The 21,208-nt window shown below is 40.4% G+C and overlaps 3 protein-coding genes across 3 annotated transcripts; all 3 read left to right on the top strand.

Annotated features, from left to right (window-relative positions):
• The first annotated feature begins 115 nt into the window (after positions 1-115).
• LOC142939294 (antiviral innate immune response effector IFIT1-like) lies at positions 116-3,176 on the top strand. The gene is made up of 2 exons (XM_076082568.1): positions 116-135; positions 1,330-3,176. Exons 1-2 carry the CDS (start codon positions 128-130, stop codon positions 2,633-2,635), a joined length of 1,314 nt encoding a protein of 437 aa, XP_075938683.1. The 5' UTR covers positions 116-127; the 3' UTR covers positions 2,636-3,176.
• Positions 3,177-9,549: 6,373 nt separating this feature from the next.
• LOC142939297 (antiviral innate immune response effector IFIT1-like) lies at positions 9,550-12,027 on the top strand. The gene has a single exon (XM_076082573.1). The coding sequence runs from the start codon at positions 10,428-10,430 to the stop codon at positions 11,484-11,486; it is 1,059 nt and encodes a 352-aa protein (XP_075938688.1). The 5' UTR covers positions 9,550-10,427; the 3' UTR covers positions 11,487-12,027.
• Positions 12,028-18,989: 6,962 nt separating this feature from the next.
• On the top strand, positions 18,990-20,870 carry LOC142939296 (protein IFIT1 homolog B-like). The gene has a single exon (XM_076082572.1). The coding sequence runs from the start codon at positions 19,271-19,273 to the stop codon at positions 20,327-20,329; it is 1,059 nt and encodes a 352-aa protein (XP_075938687.1). The 5' UTR covers positions 18,990-19,270; the 3' UTR covers positions 20,330-20,870.
• The last annotated feature ends 338 nt before the right edge of the window (positions 20,871-21,208 follow it).

Here is a 21,208-nt window from a genome sequence, read left to right on the forward strand (position 1 = left end):
TCGTGAACATTTAAAGCTGCGTGCTCAACAACATCTTATCATTTATACCAGCGAAGCCAAAGCAGCATCAAGAGCCAAAACCAGCCACACTAACTTAGAGAAGTTACAGAGTTGAGGAAACAGCTAAATGATGAGGTGAGTAGCTGTTTCTGCATTTCATATCATTGTTGGAGTAAATAATCAGTATCATTATGATTTATTTAATATCTTATCATTGTGTCCTACAGCCAAATAATATTAACATTATGGATCCTTCAAGTCATTGATGATGTATTCAAACACTGCTGTTCAGTCAGATCTTTGTACCTTCTTCCTTCATTCCCTCCTTTCTGTCTTTAGGCTACTACTATTATCCCTCCTGTGTTTCTTCAGTCTTGCCTTTCAGTCAGAGCCACAGGGATTTAAAAACCCTTTTTCTTAACAATTATTACTGATCAGTTGTTTTCTTGAAGTTTCATCCCACACTTCCAGGAATATAATTCTGGTGGACAAATGTGAAATGTTGTTGAATTATTTTATTCTGCTGAGTCCATTTTTTTTCTTCCTCGTTCTCCTCTGTGGCTCACACCATTTCTTTACCTTTCTTCCTTCCTTGCCTCCTCCTTCTTTACCTCTTTCAGCCATCTTTTCTTTCTCCCTTCTGTCCTTCTGCCCCCCCCCTTTTTTTTCCTCCTCCTGCCTCACTCTGTTTCTTCCTTCCTCACAGACGCTATCCTACCTTTCATTACTAATCTATGTATTCATTGCAGACTTCGTTCACCTTTGTTTCTTCTCGTCTTCCATGGTTTTATATTTTGTCCGTTCTTATACGTCTTTTCTTATCCATTCCTTCCCTCCATTGTCCCATTTCCTCTACGTCCACTCATTTGCCTTCCTTTGTCCTCTTCTGTTTCTCTTTCAAGTTTTCCTTCTTTACCTACTTTCCTCTTCCTACCTTACTTTCTCTCTGCAGCCATTTGTTGGTCCATATTATTTTCTTCCTCCTCTCATACTTCTTTCCTTATTTTGTTTTATTACTCCTTCCCTATTTCCTTTCTGACCATTCAATGCGTCCTACTCTATTTTTCATTCCCCCCCATCCTTCCTGACTTCCTTTTTTTTCCGTGCTGCCTTTCAAATCAAACCACCATACACAGTATGTGTAGTGAAATTATGTTGTGTCTAGATCAAGGAAGCAGCTAACAGATTCAATGCTCCTTACTCTATTTCTATCTTCCTCCCTTCCTCAACATGAAATGAACAATGATTATCCAAACATAATACGCCTCCGAGCATATTATATTAACCTAGTGATGTGTTTTAATATTTGTCATTTTTATTCCCCATCAGTGCTGCTCAGAGTCAAACAACACTGGTCTCAAAACTGAAGGCCCTGCAGTGCCACTTTACTTGGGATCTGGACCCCAGCAAGACCAAACTTTTACGTCTCAGCGACAAGCTGGTGGACATCGGCACGGAGGAGGGAAACAGCTGGCTGGGTCACATTTACAACCTGAGGGGGTTCATTCAGTACAAGCTGGGCTTCATCGAAGACGCCCAGAGTTTCTTCAACAAGGCTGCAGAGGCCTTCCGCCAGATGAGAAAAGCAGATGACGGTCCCTGGTTAGTGGTGAACTACGGGAACCTGGCTTGGCTGCACCACCACCTGGGAGACCAAGCAGAGAGCGAGGCTTACCTGTCCAAGGTTGAAGCCCTGATGAAGAAATACCCATCTCCATCGCAGGACGAGCTCCATGCAGAGATCTACGCTGAAAAAGCCTGGACCCTGATGAAGTTCAGCACACACAGAGAGCTGGTTTCAGATTACTTCCAGAAAGCCATCAGGATGCAGCCGGACATGGTGGAGTGGAACACCAGTCACGTCATAGGGTTAGCGAGTGCTTTTAAGCACAGCGACACAGGGCTGGAGGCTGACATCTTGGAGAAAATGAGAGTCGCCAAGGAACAGGATCCAGAGAACTTGTACCTCGCTGCTTACTACCTTAAGCAACGTGCAGAGAAAGGAGAAGAAGTTGAGGATGAAGCCCGTGAGTTAGCCGGAAAGGTTTTGAGAAATCCTGTCAGCAGCTACAGTGGTATGAAAGCAATACTAAGGGTTTACAGAAACTATGTATCTATTGATGAGGCCATTGATTTGGCAGAGGAGGCTCTGGAACAACATCCAGATGAGCGTTATCTGAAGAGATGTGCCGCACTCACTCTCAAATGGAAGATCATTTTTTTCAGCGACAATCGCCCAAAGCAAAGCACGGTAGAGAGAGCAATCAGTCTCCATGAGGAGGTGATTTCTTGTTACCCTCATTCTTCATTTGTGAAGAAAATAGACCTCGCAAATATATATGCGAAGTCCAATCACGGCCAGGCTAAAGCTGAGCAGATGTACCAGGAACTGCTAAAAATTGACCTGGAACCTGCCGAAAAACAGGTCCTTTACAACCACTACGCAAAATATTTAAACTTCGATCGACAGGATCAAAACAAGTCACTAAAATATCACATGAAGGCGGCAGCGATACCGCAACAATCCTTCTATCGTGGGAACAGCATCAAAGTTCTGGAGAAGATTAAAAATAAACGCAGGAACCGAATGTGGAGAGAAATAGAGGAGTTTCTGGAAAACCTGCAGGAGCCATAGTGGTTTCTTTACAACACTGGTCCTAAATCTGGAAAAATAAATTCATTCCATTACCTAAAAAAAAACAAATCTGAGAATACTTATTAATTGAGCTGTATCCTTTATAAAGGCAGGTGTCTGCAATATTTTACACTTTAGTAGTTAATTGGAGACAAAAGCTTTAAAAAACATTTTTAAAAATCTATATATTTGTCAGAAATAGTACACTCTCATCACATGGTTTATTACAATAGATTTTGATCAAATGTTGTGTTTATTATATTCCTGTTGTGTGTTTTTTCCCTGTTAGCACTGTATTTTAAGTTTATGTAAGAACATTACTATTACTACTACTAGCAGTATGTGAAATCTGCTTTGCTGTATTTCTTTGAGTCGTGGAATATAACATTCTCTAATAATGTAATAGTAAATTTGATGCCTGTAACCTGAATATAACAGCAGATGCAGCTGATTATATGTATAGAAAGTATGTCAAGCTGATACTCCGTAGAACACAATTACCTATTAATACTATTAAATATACAATGTGGACACTAAGAAATCTTTAAGTTGTGTTTTTTTTTGCTGGTTACTGTACAAGAAATCCATGTACTCTATACAATCTTGCAGTCCTCTTCACAGGGCGCTGATGGATGTTAGTCAAACTACAGCTCTTGAAAGCTACTGCCAAATTGAATTGTTGGTTTTCAGTTAAACAGCCCCGTCAGTGTGAAGTGGTAACCAAACAGTAACCAGGTTACAAGGGAAGATGGCAGCAGAGTGTCGTAATGCAGGTGTCTCCAGGTAACCGCTGTCACCGCTGTTCACACCAACACTCTGCAGACGGGCGCTGCTCAAAATGTTCACGTATACTAGATATATAAGTCTGTTTAAAATAATGCACACCAAGTTAATATTTCCATTTGATGGGAAACAATGTGGGAGCTTGGGTTTGAATATTTCCCTTATTCAAGATGATGAAAAACTGTTTCTAACTTTGAATCAACTTAAAGGAACAGTGTGTGAGATTTAGTGGCCTCTAGTGGTGAGGTTGCAGATAACAAGCAACAATATGACCCTCAGCTCAGCCCCCCATTAATTATAATGAGGAACACAGACATTAGATAGTATCAGTCATTCCTCCCGTCCTCTGTCCTCCTGTCTGCTTTGTCTCAGCCAGTAGAGAAGTTTACAAGAACAAACTAAGATAAACAGTAAACTTCAGACAGACAGCCTTCGCTTTAGCTTGTTTGTAAAAAAAAAAAAAAAAAAGGAGAAAAAAAAGCTTTTGGACGATTGCATGTGCTGTGTTTGTGTAAACATAACGAGTTAGGGTATAGTGGATGAGAGCGGCCAATTGAATTAGGTTTTGTTTACATGTTAGTGGTTGTGGAACAGATGTATTGATAAATTATTGTCTTTTACTTGCAAATGTTTTTTTTTGCAGTAACAAGCGAAGTTGCCGTCAAATCAAGTATTCTTCACCTGGTTCACGGACCACCGTCCCGCCTCTCTGCTCACTGATGCATCATGTGTCTGTGTTTGTGTCTATGTGTAGTTGGAGGAGCTCAGCCCCACAGAGAAAGTAGTGGAAATGCTCACTTCAGTGTGATATTAAATTACACCTAACCATTAAAAAGTACGAATAAAAAGCACCAGTAACGTCAGAGTTCATCAATACTCCGATTTTTAATAATCCGGTGCACGTTTAATTAATACCGAGTCTCAGTCCCTATACCTTTTAGGTAATGCAAAAACATGAATGGCTCTCACCAGAGCCAGTGTCTGTTCTGGGCTGCTGTAGAAACATGGCGGTTTAGACTTCATCAACTGGCCTGGTCTGAACTTCTTTTCCACGACACTTGATACCCAGACATGCTCCGTGTCTAGCCCTCTTTCATCTTCCATCATCCCTCCTGCCAACTGTCATATCTCTCATCTGTAGCTACTCATAGTCCATCACCTCCTCCTCGTCCTCTCTTCTTGCATCATTCATGCCCGACATCCTCCCCATTCGTGGATTTGAGTGTGAGATCCTTGATGAACCAGGCTTCCCTTTTTATCTACAAGTGTTGTCCTGTGCTTGTTGGGTCAGAGTCGATGCCTTCAGTCTTTTAATTTTTAGGCTTTAAGGCAGACACCAAACGCTCACCCCTAGTATTCCAGTCTTAGGTCCAAGGAATCCAATGCTTACGTCTACCTCTCTCCAAGGTCTGCAACATGCAACGCTAAACACTCATCCTTACACCAGTCCTTCTCTAGATAACATTTACCCTTACGGACTCTAACATCTCTTAGGTCAAAGGACTTCAGCTTTTAACGTCTACACTGTCAAACACTCATGTCAACATGCAACGCCAAACACTGACCCCTCATTCCAGTAACCCAATCGTGATGCCCAGAAAAACGCTAGGATACGAGTTTAACCAACATCCACAATAAACCCACAAAAGAAAATAAAAAAAACCAATATGAACAACAACAGACATATTTGCTTTTCAGTCTCACAATATGGTCTTCCTGGATCAATTTCACTAATACGATTAATTTAAAAAAATTCAGCGACTCACCAAATGACAATTTGTAGTTATACGATCAGGACAGGAATCGGGCCTCTCTCTCTTAATTTTGTCTGGAGGTAAGTCGAGGCAGAAGGGCCAGTTCACCGATCCCTGTTGGCTCCTGACGATCTTACAAGGGATGCTGTTTGTGACGCCAATTGTGGTGGAAAATATTCCTATACCCGCTTTGCGTGAGTCTTTTAATGCTGAGATACATAATACTAAAAACCAGGTTGTCTTTTAAGTGTTTATATATATCTCGCAGAGAAGGTTCAATCATCACAACAGAATGCGTACAGTCTCAGTGAGGAAGAACCAAGAAAAAAGTGAACAAGCTTTCTTTATACAGAATGAGCAAAGGTGGGGGCCGATGGCCAATGTTACAGACATTTGGTCTCAGACTGATAGGAACAACAAGGAAAAACAAACGGCCAGCAACCAAAACAAGCGGCCCAAAGGCCTTGGCGCTGGAACATTCTCATACAACACAGTTAGTTGCATGAATACAATATACTGAGTAGAAATATATACTACGTAAACAATTACCATTACATGTTTCAGTTTGATCAGATGTGGCTGTAGGTTTTCAATCCCGGGAAACAAAAGTGAAGGCGAAGACATGTCACAAGACATACAGATGCGTTCAAAGGTTGATGTACACGTTGATATTATCATTCGATTTGAAGGTGCAGCCATAACAATGTGATATCTTGGGATTGAATCTTTCACTCAGAATAGGATCAAGTTCTTCAAGATGAAGAAAATAACCTTTCTAAATTAAATTAAATTAAATTAAATTTAAAAAAAGTTTGCATCCAAAGAAGACAATATATACACACCTTATCTCGTCATTATGAGTTACTATTTTGTAATTCCAAGATAAGAACTCGTAATAATTAAATAAGATAAGATAAGATAGCCTAGTTCGGTAAAGGTCAGAATCACAGATTCAGACTTTCCAGATCAATAACTCGTGAGCGAAACGTTAAAACACAAACGATGCCACTTTGCAACTCGTTCTGAGGTAGACAACGATCTACATCCTCATTTTCATCAAAACGAGCCGTCATCTGAGCTGGACAAATAATATCGGTTGCTATGTGCAGCCGGCTGTGAGAGTGAGTGCACAAGGACATAGACATAGTGCAAAAATATTCAATAACTTAATTTGTCATGCATTGTAGTGTGACCAAACTCACTTCATATATCAATGGTCTTCTCCTGGTTATACACAATAACAAGATGCAAGAGAGCATTTTCCTTTTAACTCGAGGTTGGTGGTTTGATCCTCGGCTACTACTAATTGTATGTCTTGCTGTCCATTAGTGAAATACTAGACCCCAAGTTCCTCCTTGGTCTGCTTTACAGCAGCTCCTGAAGCCATATGGTGGGTTTAAATGCAGAGGACACATTTCATGTATGCACCTGTATGTATATGACCATTTTAATAAGGTTTACCTTCTTTAGTTTAACCATGAGGAGTCCATTGATGTGTGAAGTGATTTTGGTCACACTCCACAGCATAATAATGAAGTTATTGAATATTTTTGTGATATGTCTATTATTTTTTTAAGCATTGCACCTTGTAGACGGTCCCTGCGCACTCTTGTGCTCTTTTGTTTGTGTTTTAACAACGTTTCGCTTCTGAGTTACTGATCTAAGAAGTCCGGATCTGAATATCTCTCCGACTTTACCGAACAAGGCTAACCTTAACTTTTCTCATAATTATGAAATCCGGATCTCGTATTCACGAGATCTTTTGTCATACGTATGAGTTATTTTCTTGTAATTACAAAACAGTAACTCATAACTCTTAAGAGAAAATTGAGTGACCAAAGTTGATGAGTTATGTTTCAGTTTGATCAGATGAAAGTGAAGACGAAGACAGGTCACAGGACATACAGATGCGTTCAAAGGTTTCACAACACGTTGATATTATCACACAATGTGAAGGTGCACTGAGACATGCGGGTCATCATGAAAAAAAACAAATAATTATAAAATAAAATAAATATTAATATTTCTCTACTGATCTGTGTTATAAATGTAATTTCGGTATGATTCCAATCATTTCAAGCATTTTTATAATCCAAATCGCTGAATTTGCGCATGTCCTGTTCAAACAGAGAGGAGACACGCGAGGTGAGGCAGCGACGAGCTGTGCCTCATCTCAGATTGTGCAATCCCTCACAAACTGGGTTGAGCGCGTGCCTTTTGCTTTCTCAAACAGACATTGCGAGAGTCTGGCCAAATCCCAATGTCCCCCCTTACGGACTCACGGACTTTGAGGCGCGCTCCCGCGAAGTCCGTGAGGGTTTAGGGCTGTCCCACTGTCACATCGTCAAATGTTTGAGGGCTCTCTCGCAGACATTTTGAGCCCTTTATGAACCCTTTCCATAAGTCAGCATGGTATGCTGATTTAGCCAAAGGGAATTACCCACAAATCATTGCAATGTGACGTTAAACACGGGGTAACCAGTGGACGCATGGAGACTTAATAAAAAGGTAAACAACCTTCAGCCTGTCATAATAAATGTACTCAGAAACATTAAGGGTTAAAGATGGACCAAAAAATAAACATGAAATCAGAAGATATTTATTTATTTATTGATCAAATATTTGATTTTGTCATTGAAGCTGTTTTGACAAAAACGAGTATATAGATTATATGAAGTTACCTCTCATCAAGTGAGGAAAGAGACTGAAGACGTTCAAATCAGGGAGTACAACGTATAAAATAAATACACACAATTATACATCATATTTATTGTCATTTTCATGGTAACGTGATATGTTGCAGCAAAGTGCTGTCCCGTTCCTATTTACACCATCTCAAGCCCTCACAGCCTCTCACACTCACCCACTTACCAGGTGACGTCAGTAAGTCCTTGAGGGTTCAGGGTTTGAGGGTTTAGGGGGGACATTGGGATTTGGCCTCTGTTTTTCATGGACCAGCGCTGAAGTCGCGTCAAGCTACACAGAGCAGATCGCCCCAGACAGGAAGTCAGACATCGAAAAAGGATAGAGTATCCGGTAATTTTTCAAAATAAAACCCTATGCGCAGCCGGATCGCGTCGCACACGCTCCCGGTGGAATCAAATATGTTATGTACCGTACCTATGTGTGTGTAAAAAATGCTGATATGAAATATGAAAAACAACCAGTAGTCAATGTGCAAGCTGCCAATTGAATGGTGATTTAAGCTACTCTATTGGGTGCATATTTGTAAATGAGCCACGAACCTCATCGCACGTCACTGAGGTGCAGCCATAATAATGTGGTGTCTTGGGTTTGAATCTTTCACTCGTGTTCTGTAAGAAGAAGTAAAAACCTGTTTCTAACTCTACATTTCCTCAAGAGAAATTCATAAGAGAAAATTGAGTGACCAAAGTTGATGAGTTATGTTTCAGTTTGATCAGATGTGACTGTAGGTTTTCAATCCCAGGAAAGACAGTGAAGGCGAAGACAGGTCACGAAACATATGTGTTCAAAGGTTGATGTACAGGTTGATATTTCTATTCGATGTGAAGGTGCATCCATAACAATGTGGTAAATTGATGAGTCATGTTTTATATTCATCAGATGGCTGTAGGCTTCGATTCCAGGGAAACGAAAGTCAAGCAGCGTTTCTAAAAGAGAATAGAAGAATGAAACTCAAGTGCCCCGCCTCTACGATCTGCTTCGATGTGATAGTGAACATTTAAAGCTGCGTGCTCAACAACATCTTATCATTTATACCAGCGAAGCCAAAGCAGCATCAAGAGCCAAAACCAGCCACACTAACTTAGAGAAGTTACAGAGTTGAGGAAACAGCTAAATGATGAGGTGAGTAGCTGTTTCTGCATTTCATATCATTGTTGGAGTAAATAATCAGTATCATTGTGATTTATTTAATATCTTATCATTGTGTCCTACAGCCAAATAATATTAACATTATGGATCCTTCAAGTCATTGATGATGTATTCAAACACTGTTGTTCAGTCATATCTCTGGTACCTCCTTCCTTCATTCCCTCCTTTCTGTCTTTAGGCTACTACTATTATCCCTCCTGTGTTTCTTCAGTCTTGCCTTTCAGTCAGTGCCACAGGGATTAAAAACCCTTTTTTTTAACAATTATTACAGATCAGTTGTTTTCTTGAAGTTTCATCCCACACTTCCAGGAATATAATTCTGGTGGACAAATGTGAAATGTTGTTGTTGTTGAATTATTTTATTATCTTTTTTTCTTCCTTGTTCTCCTCTGTGGCTCACACCATTTCTTTACCTTTCTTCCTTCCTTGCCTCCTCCTTCTTTACCTCTTTCAACCATTTTTTCTTTCTCCCTTCTGTCCTTCTGACCCCCCCCCCCTTTTTTTCCTCCTCCTGCCTCACTCTGTTTCTTCCTTCCTCACAGACGCCATCCTTTCATTACTAATCTATGTATTCATTGCATACTTTGTTCACCTTTGTTTCTTCTTGTCCTCCAAGGTTTTATATTGTGTCTGCACTTATACCTCTTTTCTTATCCATTCCTTCCCTCCATTGTCCCATTTCCTCGTCCACTCATTTGCCTTCCTTTGTCCTCTTCGGTTTCTCTTTCAAGTTTTCCTTCTTTACTTATTTTCCTCTTCCTACCTTACTTTTTCTTTGCAGCAGTTTGTTGGTGCATATTTTTTTCTTCCTCCTCTCATACTTCTTTCCTTATCTTCTTTTATTGATCCTTCCTTATTTCCTTTCTGACCATTTAATGCGTCCTACTCTATTTTTCATTCCCCCTTCTGATCCTTCCTTACTTCCTTTTTTTTAGCTGCCTTTCAAATCAAACCACCATACACAGTATGTGTAATGAAATTATGTTGTGTCCAGATCAAGGAAGCAGCTAACAGATTCAATGCTCCTTACTCTATTTCTATCTTCCTCCCTTCCTCAACATGAAATGAACAATGATTATCCAAACATATTACTTATATTATTATATTAACCTAGTGATGTGTTCTAATATTTGTCATTTTTATTCCCCATCAGTGCTGCTCAGAGTCAAACAACACTGCTCTCAAAACTGAAGGCCCTGCAGTGCCACTTTACCTGGGATCTGGACCCCAGCAAGAACAAACTTTTACGTCTCAGCGACAAGCTGGTGGACATCGGCACGGAGGAGGGAAACAGCTGGCTGGGTCACATTTACAACCTGAGGGGGTTCATTCAGTACAAGCTGGGCTTCACCGAAGACGCCCAGAGTTTCTTCAACAAGGCTGCAGAGGCCTTCCGCCAGATGAGAAAAGCAGATGACGGTCCCTGGTTAGTGGTGAACTACGGGAACCTGGCTTTGCTGCACCACCACCTGGGAGACCAAGCAGAGAGCGAGGCTTACCTGTCCAAGGTTGAAGCCCTGATGAAGAAATACCCATCTCCATCGCAGGACGAGCTCCATGCAGAGATCTACGCTGAAAAAGCCTGGACCCTGATGAAGTTCAGCGCACACAGAGAGCTGGTTGCAGATTACTTCCAGAAAGCCATCAGGATGCAGCCGGACATGGTGGAGTGGAACACCAGTCACGTCATAGGGTTAGCGAGTGCTTTTAAGCACTGCGACACAGGGCTGGAGGCTGACATCTTGGAGAAAATGAGAGTCGCCAAGGAACAGGATCCAGAGAACTTGTACCTCGCTGCTTACTACCTTGAGCAACGTGCAAAGAATGGAGAAGAAGTTAAGGATGAAGCACGTGAGTTAGCCGAAAAGGTTTTGAGAAATCCTGTCAGCAGCTACAATGGTATGAAAGCAATACTAAGGGTTTACAGAAACTATGTATCTGTTGATGAGGCCATTGATTTGGCAGAGGAGGCTCTGGAACAACATCCAGATGAGCGTTATCTGAAGAGATGTGCCGCACTCACTCTCAGATGGAAGATCATTTTTTTCAGCGACAATCGCCCAAAGCAAAGCACAGTAGAGAGAGCAATCAGTCTCCATGCGGAGGTGATTTCTTGTTACCCTCATTCTTCATTTGTGAAGAAAATAGACCTCGCAAATATATATGCGAAGTCCAATCACGGCCAGGCTAAAGCTGAGCAGATGTACCAGGAACTGCTAAAAATTGACCTGGAACCTGCCGAAAAACAGGTCCTTTACAACCAGTACGCAAAATATTTAAACTTCGATCGACAGGATCAAAACAAGTCAATAAAATATCACATGAAGGCGGCAGCGATACCGCAACAATCCTTCTATCGTGGGAACAGCATCAAAGTTCTGGAGAAGATTAAAAATAAACGCAGGAACCGAATGTGGAGAGAAATAGAGGAGTTTCTGGAAAACCTGCAGGAGCCATAGTGGTTTCTTTACAACACTGGTCCTAAATCTGGAAAAATAAATTCATTCCATTACCTAAAAAAAAACAAATCTGAGAATACTTATTAATTGAGCTGTATCCTTTATAAAGGCAGGTGTCTGCAATATTTTACACTTTAGTAGTTAATTGGAGACAAAAGCTTTAAAAAACATTTTTAAAAATCTATATATTTGTCAGAAATAGTACACTCTCATCACATGGTTTATTACAATAGATTTTGATCAAATGTTGTGTTTATTATATTCCTGTTGTGTGTTTTTCCCCTGTTAGCACTGTATTTTAAGTTTATGTAAGAACATTACTATTACTACTACTAGCAGTATGTGAAATCTGCTTTGCTGTATTTCTTTGAGTCGTGGAATATAACATTCTCTAATAATGTAATAGTAAATTTGATGCCTGTAACCTGAATATAACAGCAGATGCAGCTGATTATATGTATAGAAAGTATGTCAAGCTGATACTCCGTAGAACACAATTACCTATTAATACTATTAAATATACAATGTGGACACTAAGAAATCTTTAAGTTGTGTTTTTTTTTGCTGGTTACTGTACAAGAAATCCATGTACTCTATACAATCTTGCAGTCCTCTTCACAGGGCGCTGATGGATGTTAGTCAAACTACAGCTCTTGAAAGCTACTGCCAAATTGAATTGTTGGTTTTCAGTTAAACAGCCCCGTCAGTGTGAAGTGGTAACCAAACAGTAACCAGGTTACAAGGGAAGATGGCAGCAGAGTGTCGTAATGCAGGTGTCTCCAGGTAACCGCTGTCACCGCTGTTCACACCAACACTCTGCAGACGGGCGCTGCTCAAAATGTTCACGTATACTAGATATATAAGTCTGTTTAAAATAATGCACACCAAGTTAATATTTCCATTTGATGGGAAACAATGTGGGAGCTTGGGTTTGAATATTTCCCTTATTCAAGATGATGAAAAACTGTTTCTAACTTTGAATCAACTTAAAGGAACAGTGTGTGAGATTTAGTGGCCTCTAGTGGTGAGGTTGCAGATAACAAGCAACAATATGACCCTCAGCTCAGCCCCCCATTAATTATAATGAGGAACACAGACATTAGATAGTATCAGTCATTCCTCCCGTCCTCTGTCCTCCTGTCTGCTTTGTCTCAGCCAGTAGAGAAGTTTACAAGAACAAACTAAGATAAACAGTAAACTTCAGACAGACAGCCTTCGCTTTAGCTTGTTTGTAAAAAAAAAAAAAAAAAAGGAGAAAAAAAAGCTTTTGGACGATTGCATGTGCTGTGTTTGTGTAAACATAACGAGTTAGGGTATAGTGGATGAGAGCGGCCAATTGAATTAGGTTTTGTTTACATGTTAGTGGTTGTGGAACAGATGTATTGATAAATTATTGTCTTTTACTTGCAAATGTTTTTTTTTGCAGTAACAAGCGAAGTTGCCGTCAAATCAAGTATTCTTCACCTGGTTCACGGACCACCGTCCCGCCTCTCTGCTCACTGATGCATCATGTGTCTGTGTTTGTGTCTATGTGTAGTTGGAGGAGCTCAGCCCCACAGAGAAAGTAGTGGAAATGCTCACTTCAGTGTGATATTAAATTACACCTAACCATTAAAAAGTACGAATAAAAAGCACCAGTAACGTCAGAGTTCATCAATACTCCGATTTTTAATAATCCGGTGCACGTTTAATTAATACCGAGTCTCAGTCCCTATACCTTTTAGGTAATGCAAAAACATGAATGGCTCTCACCAGAGCCAGTGTCTGTTCTGGGCTGCTGTAGAAACATGGCGGTTTAGACTTCATCAACTGGCCTGGTCTGAACTTCTTTTCCACGACACTTGATACCCAGACATGCTCCGTGTCTAGCCCTCTTTCATCTTCCATCATCCCTCCTGCCAACTGTCATATCTCTCATCTGTAGCTACTCATAGTCCATCACCTCCTCCTCGTCCTCTCTTCTTGCATCATTCATGCCCGACATCCTCCCCATTCGTGGATTTGAGTGTGAGATCCTTGATGAACCAGGCTTCCCTTTTTATCTACAAGTGTTGTCCTGTGCTTGTTGGGTCAGAGTCGATGCCTTCAGTCTTTTAATTTTTAGGCTTTAAGGCAGACACCAAACGCTCACCCCTAGTATTCCAGTCTTAGGTCCAAGGAATCCAATGCTTACGTCTACCTCTCTCCAAGGTCTGCAACATGCAACGCTAAACACTCATCCTTACACCAGTCCTTCTCTAGATAACATTTACCCTTACGGACTCTAACATCTCTTAGGTCAAAGGACTTCAGCTTTTAACGTCTACACTGTCAAACACTCATGTCAACATGCAACGCCAAACACTGACCCCTCATTCCAGTAACCCAATCGTGATGCCCAGAAAAACGTTAGGATACGAGTTTAACCAACATCCACAATAAACCCACAAAACAAAATAAAAAAAAACCCAATATGAACAACAACAGACATATTTGCTTTTCAGTCTCACAATATGGTCTTCCTGGATCAATTTCACTAATACGATTAATTTAAAAAAATTCAGCGACTCACCAAATGACAATTTGTAGTTATACGATCAGGACAGGAATCGGGCCTCTCTCTCTTAATTTTGTCTGGAGGTAAGTCGAGGCAGAAGGGCCAGTTCACCGATCCCTGTTGGCTCTTGACAATCTTACAAGGGATGCTGTTTGTGACGCCAATTGTGGTGGAAAATATTCCTATACCCGCTTTGCGTGAGTCTTTTAATGCTGAAATACATAATAACAAAACCAGGTTGTCTTTTAAGTATTTTTTCTCTGCGCAGAGAAGGTTCAATCATCACAACAGAATGCATACAGTCTCAGTGAGGAAGAACCAAGAAAAAAGTGAACAAGCTTTCTTTATACAGAATGAGCAAAGGTGGGGGCCGATGGCCAATGTTACAGACATTTGGTCTCAGACTGATAGGAACAACAAGGAAAAACAAACGGCCAGCAACCAAAACAAGCGGCCCAAAGGCCTTGGCGCTGGAACATTCTCATACAACACAGTTAGTTGCATGAATACAATATACTGAGTAGAAATATATACTACGTAAACAATTACCATTACATGTTTCAGTTTGATCAGATGTGGCTGTAGGTTTTCAATCCCGGGAAACAAAAGTGAAGGCGAAGACATGTCACAAGACATACAGATGCGTTCAAAGGTTTCACAACACGTTGATATTATCATTCGATTTGAAGGTGCAGCCATAACAATGTGATATCTTGGGATTGAATCTTTCACTCAGAATAGGATCAAGTTCTTCAAGATGAAGAAAATAACCTTTCTAAATTAAATTAAATTAAATTTAAAAAAAATTTACATCCAAAGAAGACAATATATACACACCTTATCTCGTCATTATGAGTTACTATTTTGTAATTACAAGATAAGAACTCGTAATAATTAAATAAGATAAGATAAGATAGCCTAGTTTGGTAAAGGTCAGAATCACAGATTCAGACTTTCCAGATCAATAACTCGTGAGCGAAACGTTAAAACACAAACGATGCCACTTTGCAACTTGTTCTGAGGTAGACAACGATCTACATCCTCATTTTCATCAAAACGAGCCGTCATCTGAGCTGCACAAATAATATCGGTTGATATGTGCAGCCGGCTGTGAGAGTGAGTGCACAAGGACATAGACATAGTGCAAAAATATTCAATAACTTAATTTGTCATGCATTGTAGTGTGACCAAACTCACTTCATATATCAATGGTCTTCTCCTGGTTATACACAATAACAAGATGCAAGAGAGCATTTTCCTTTTACCTCGAGGTTGGTGGTTTGATCCTCGGCTACTACTAATTGTATGTCTTGCTGTCCATTAGTGAAATACTAGACCCCAAGTTCCTCCTTGGTCTGCTTTACAGCAGCTCCTGAAGCCATATGGTGGGTTTAAATGCAGAGGACACATTTCATGTATGCACCTGTATGTATATGACCATTTTAATAAGGTTTACCTTCTTTAGTTTAACCATGAGGAGTCCATTGATGTGTGAAGTGATTTTGGTCACACTCCACAGCATAATAATGAAGTTATTGAATATTTTTGTGATATGTCAGTTATTTTTTTAAGCATTGCACCTTGTAGACGGTCCCTGCGCACTCTTGTGCTCTTTTGTTTGTGTTTTAACAACGTTTCGCTTCTGAGTTACTGATCTAAGAAGTCCGGATCTGAATATCTCTCCGACTTTACCGAACTAGGCTACCTTAACTTTTCTCATAATTATGAAATCCGGATCTCGTATTCACGAGATCTTTTGTCATACGTATGAGTTATTTTCTTGTGATTACAAAACAGTAACTCATAACTCTTAAGAGAAAATTGAGTGACCAAAGTTGATGAGTTATGTTTCAGTTTGATCAGATGAAAGTGAAGACGAAGACAGGTCACAGGACATACAGATGCGTTCAAAGGTTTCACAACACGTTGATATTATCACACAATGTGAAGGTGCACTGAGACATGCGGGTCATCATGAAAAAAAACAAATAATTATAAAATAAAATAAATATTAATATTTCTCTACTGATCTGTGTTATAAATGTAATTTCGGTATGATTCCAATCATTTCAAGCATTTTTATAATCCAAATCGCTGAATTTGCGCATGTCCTGTTCAAACAGAGAGGAGACACGCGAGGTGAGGCAGCGACGAGCTGTGCCTCATCTCAGATTGTGCAATCCCTCACAAACTGGGTTGAGCGCGTGCCTTTTGCTTTCTCAAACAGACATTGCGAGGGTCTGGTCAAATCCCAATGTCCCCCCTTACGGACTCACGGACTTTGAGGCGCGCTCCCGCGAAGTCCGTGAGGGTTTAGGGCTGTCCCACTGTCACATCGTCAAGTGTCTGAGGGCTCTCTCGCAGACATTTTGAGCCCTTTATGAACCCTTTCCATAAATCAGCATGGTATGCTGATTTAGCCTAAGGGAATTACCCACAAATCATTGCAATGTGACGTTAAACACGGGGTAACCAGTGGACGCATGGAGACTTAATAAAAAGGTAAACAACCTTCAGCCTGTCATAATAAATTTACTCAGAAACATTAAGGGTTAAAGATGGAACAAAAAATAAACATGAAATCAGAAGATATTTATTTATTTATTGATCAAATATTTGATTTTGTCATTGAAGCTGTTTTGACAAAAACGAGTATATAGATTATATGAAGTTACCTCTCATCAAGTGAGGAAAGAGACTGAAGACGTTCAAATCAGGGAGTACAACGTATAAAATAAATACACACAATTATACATCATATTTATTGTCATTTTCATGGTAACGTGATATGTTGCAGCAAAGTGCTGTCCCGTTCCTATTTACACCATCTCAAGCCCTCACAGCCTCTCACACTCACCCACTTACCAGGTGACGTCAGTAAGTCCTTGAGGGTTCAGGGTTTGAGGGTTTAGGGGGGACATTGGGATTTGGCCTCTGTTTTTCATGGACCAGCGCTGAAGTCGCGTCAAGCTACACAGAGCAGATCGCCCCAGACAGGAAGTCAGACATCGAAAAAGGATAGAGTATCCGGTAATTTTTCAAAATAAAACCCTATGCGCAGCCGGATCGCGTCGCACACGCTCCCGGTGGAATCAAATATGTTATGTACCGTACCTATGTGTGTGTAAAAAATGCTGATATGAAATATGAAAAACAACCAGTAGTCAATGTGCAAGCTGCCAATTGAATGGTGATTTAAGCTACTCTATTGGGTGCATATTTGTAAATGAGCCACGAACCTCATCGCACGTCACTGAGGTGCAGCCATAATAATGTGGTGTCTTGGGTTTGAATCTTTCACTCGTGTTCTGTAAGAAGAAGTAAAAACCTGTTTCTAACTCTACATTTCCTCAAGAGAAATTCATAAGAGAAAATTGAGTGACCAAAGTTGATGAGTTATGTTTCAGTTTGATCAGATGTGACTGTAGGTTTTCAATCCCAGGAAAGACAGTGAAGGCGAAGACAGGTCACGAAACATATGTGTTCAAAGGTTGATGTACAGGTTGATATTTCTATTCGATGTGAAGGTGCATCCATAACAATGTGGTAAATTGATGAGTCATGTTTTATATTCATCAGATGGCTGTAGGCTTCGATTCCAGGGAAACGAAAGTCAAGCAGCGTTTCTAAAAGAGAATAGAAGAATGAAACTCAAGTGCCCCGCCTCTACGATCTGCTTCGATGTGATAGTGAACATTTAAAGCTGCGTGCTCAACAACATCTTATCATTTATACCAGCGAAGCCAAAGCAGCATCAAGAGCCAAAACCAGCCACACTAACTTAGAGAAGTTACAGAGTTGAGGAAACAGCTAAATGATGAGGTGAGTAGCTGTTTCTGCATTTCATATCATTGTTGGAGTAAATAATCAGTATCATTGTGATTTATTTAATATCTTATCATTGTGTCCTACAGCCAAATAATATTAACATTATGGATCCTTCAAGTCATTGATGATGTATTCAAACACTGTTGTTCAGTCATATCTCTGGTACCTCCTTCCTTCATTCCCTCCTTTCTGTCTTTAGGCTACTACTATTATCCCTCCTGTGTTTCTTCAGTCTTGCCTTTCAGTCAGTGCCACAGGGATTAAAAACCCTTTTTTTTAACAATTATTACAGATCAGTTGTTTTCTTGAAGTTTCATCCCACACTTCCAGGAATATAATTCTGGTGGACAAATGTGAAATGTTGTTGTTGTTGAATTATTTTATTATCTTTTTTTCTTCCTTGTTCTCCTCTGTGGCTCACACCATTTCTTTACCTTTCTTCCTTCCTTGCCTCCTCCTTCTTTACCTCTTTCAACCATTTTTTCTTTCTCCCTTCTGTCCTTCTGACCCCCCCCCCTTTTTTTCCTCCTCCTGCCTCACTCTGTTTCTTCCTTCCTCACAGACGCCATCCTTTCATTACTAATCTATGTATTCATTGCATACTTTGTTCACCTTTGTTTCTTCTTGTCCTCCAAGGTTTTATATTGTGTCTGCACTTATACCTCTTTTCTTATCCATTCCTTCCCTCCATTGTCCCATTTCCTCGTCCACTCATTTGCCTTCCTTTGTCCTCTTCGGTTTCTCTTTCAAGTTTTCCTTCTTTACTTATTTTCCTCTTCCTACCTTACTTTTTCTTTGCAGCAGTTTGTTGGTGCATATTTTTTTCTTCCTCCTCTCATACTTCTTTCCTTATCTTCTTTTATTGATCCTTCCTTATTTCCTTTCTGACCATTTAATGCGTCCTACTCTATTTTTCATTCCCCCTTCTGATCCTTCCTTACTTCCTTTTTTTTAGCTGCCTTTCAAATCAAACCACCATACACAGTATGTGTAATGAAATTATGTTGTGTCCAGATCAAGGAAGCAGCTAACAGATTCAATGCTCCTTACTCTATTTCTATCTTCCTCCCTTCCTCAACATGAAATGAACAATGATTATCCAAACATATTACTTATATTATTATATTAACCTAGTGATGTGTTCTAATATTTGTCATTTTTATTCCCCATCAGTGCTGCTCAGAGTCAAACAACACTGCTCTCAAAACTGAAGGCCCTGCAGTGCCACTTTACCTGGGATCTGGACCCCAGCAAGAACAAACTTTTACGTCTCAGCGACAAGCTGGTGGACATCGGCACGGAGGAGGGAAACAGCTGGCTGGGTCACATTTACAACCTGAGGGGGTTCATTCAGTACAAGCTGGGCTTCACCGAAGACGCCCAGAGTTTCTTCAACAAGGCTGCAGAGGCCTTCCGCCAGATGAGAAAAGCAGATGACGGTCCCTGGTTAGTGGTGAACTACGGGAACCTGGCTTTGCTGCACCACCACCTGGGAGACCAAGCAGAGAGCGAGGCTTACCTGTCCAAGGTTGAAGCCCTGATGAAGAAATACCCATCTCCATCGCAGGACGAGCTCCATGCAGAGATCTACGCTGAAAAAGCCTGGACCCTGATGAAGTTCAGCACAGACAGAGAGCTGGTCGCAGATTACTTCCAGAAAGCCATCAGGATGCAGCCGGACATGGTGGAGTGGAACACCAGTCACGTCATAGGGTTAGCGAGTGCTTTTAAGCACTGCGACACAGGGCTGGAGGCTGACATCTTGGAGAAAATGAGAGTCGCCAAGGAACAGGATCCAGAGAACTTGTACCTCGCTGCTTACTACCTTGAGCAACGTGCAAAGAATGGAGAAGAAGTTAAGGATGAAGCACGTGAGTTAGCCGAAAAGGTTTTGAGAAATCCTGTCAGCAGCTACAGTGGTATGAAAGCAATACTAAGGGTTTACAGAAACTATGTATCTGTTGATGAGGCCATTGATTTGGCAGAGGAGGCTCTGGAACAACATCCAGATGAGCGTTATCTGAAGAGATGTGCCGCACTCACTCTCAGATGGAAGATCATTTTTTTCAGCGACAATCGCCCAAAGCAAAGCACGGTAGAGAGAGCAATCAGTCTCCATGCGGAGGTGATTTCTTGTTACCCTCATTCTTCATTTGTGAAGAAAATAGACCTCGCAAATATATATGCGAAGTCCAATCACGGCCAGGCTAAAGCTGAGCAGATGTACCAGGAACTGCTAAAAATTGACCTGGAACCTTCCGAAAAACAGGTCCTTTACAACCACTACGCAAAATATTTAAACTTCGATCGACAGGATCAAAACAAGTCAATAAAATATCACATGAAGGCGGCAGCGATACCGCAACAATCCTTCTATCGTGGGAACAGCATCAAAGTTCTGGAGAAGATTAAAAATAAACGCAGGAACCGAATGTGGAGAGAAATAGAGGAGTTTCTGGAAAACCTGCAGGAGCCATAGTGGTTTCTTTACAACACTGGTCCTAAATCTGGAAAAATAAATTCATTCCATTACCTAAAAAAAAACAAATCTGAGAATACTTATTAATTGAGCTGTATCCTTTATAAAGGCAGGTGTCTGCAATATTTTACACTTTAGTTGTTAATTGGAGACAAAAGCTTTAAAAAACATTTTTAAAAATCTATATATTTGTCAGAAATAGTACACTCTCATCACATGGTTTATTACAATAGATTTTGATCAAATGTTGTGTTTATTATATTCCTGTTGTGTGTTTTTTCCCTGTTAGCACTGTATTTTAAGTTTATGTAAGAACATTACTATTACTACTACTAGCAGTATGTGAAATCTGCTTTGCTGTATTTCTTTGAGTCGTGGAATATAACATTCTCTAATAATGTAATAGTAAATTTGATGCCTGTAACCTGAATATAACAGCAGATGCAGCTGATTATATGTATAGAAAGTATGTCAAGCTGATACTCCGTAGAACACAATTACCTATTAATACTATTAAATATACAATGTGGACACTAAGAAATCTTTAAGTTGTGTTTTTTTTTGCTGGTTACTGTACAAGAAATCCATGTACTCTATACAATCTTGCAGTCCTCTTCACAGGGCGCTGATGGATGTTAGTCAAACTACAGCTCTTGAAAGCTACTGCCAAATTGAATTGTTGGTTTTCAGTTAAACAGCCCCGTCAGTGTGAAGTGGTAACCAAACAGTAACCAGGTTACAAGGGAAGATGGCAGCAGAGTGTCGTAATGCAGGTGTCTCCAGATAACCGCTGTCACCGCTGTTCACACCAACACTCTGCAGACGGGCGCTGCTCAAAATGTTCACGTATACTAGATATATAAGTGTGTTTAAAATAAT

The sequence above is a fragment of the Anarhichas minor genome, unplaced genomic scaffold (genome assembly GCF_050575085.1).
Source record: "Anarhichas minor isolate MPS153535 unplaced genomic scaffold, ASM5057508v1 ptg000096l, whole genome shotgun sequence".
NCBI classification, from domain to species: Eukaryota; Metazoa; Chordata; class Actinopteri; order Perciformes; family Anarhichadidae; genus Anarhichas; species Anarhichas minor.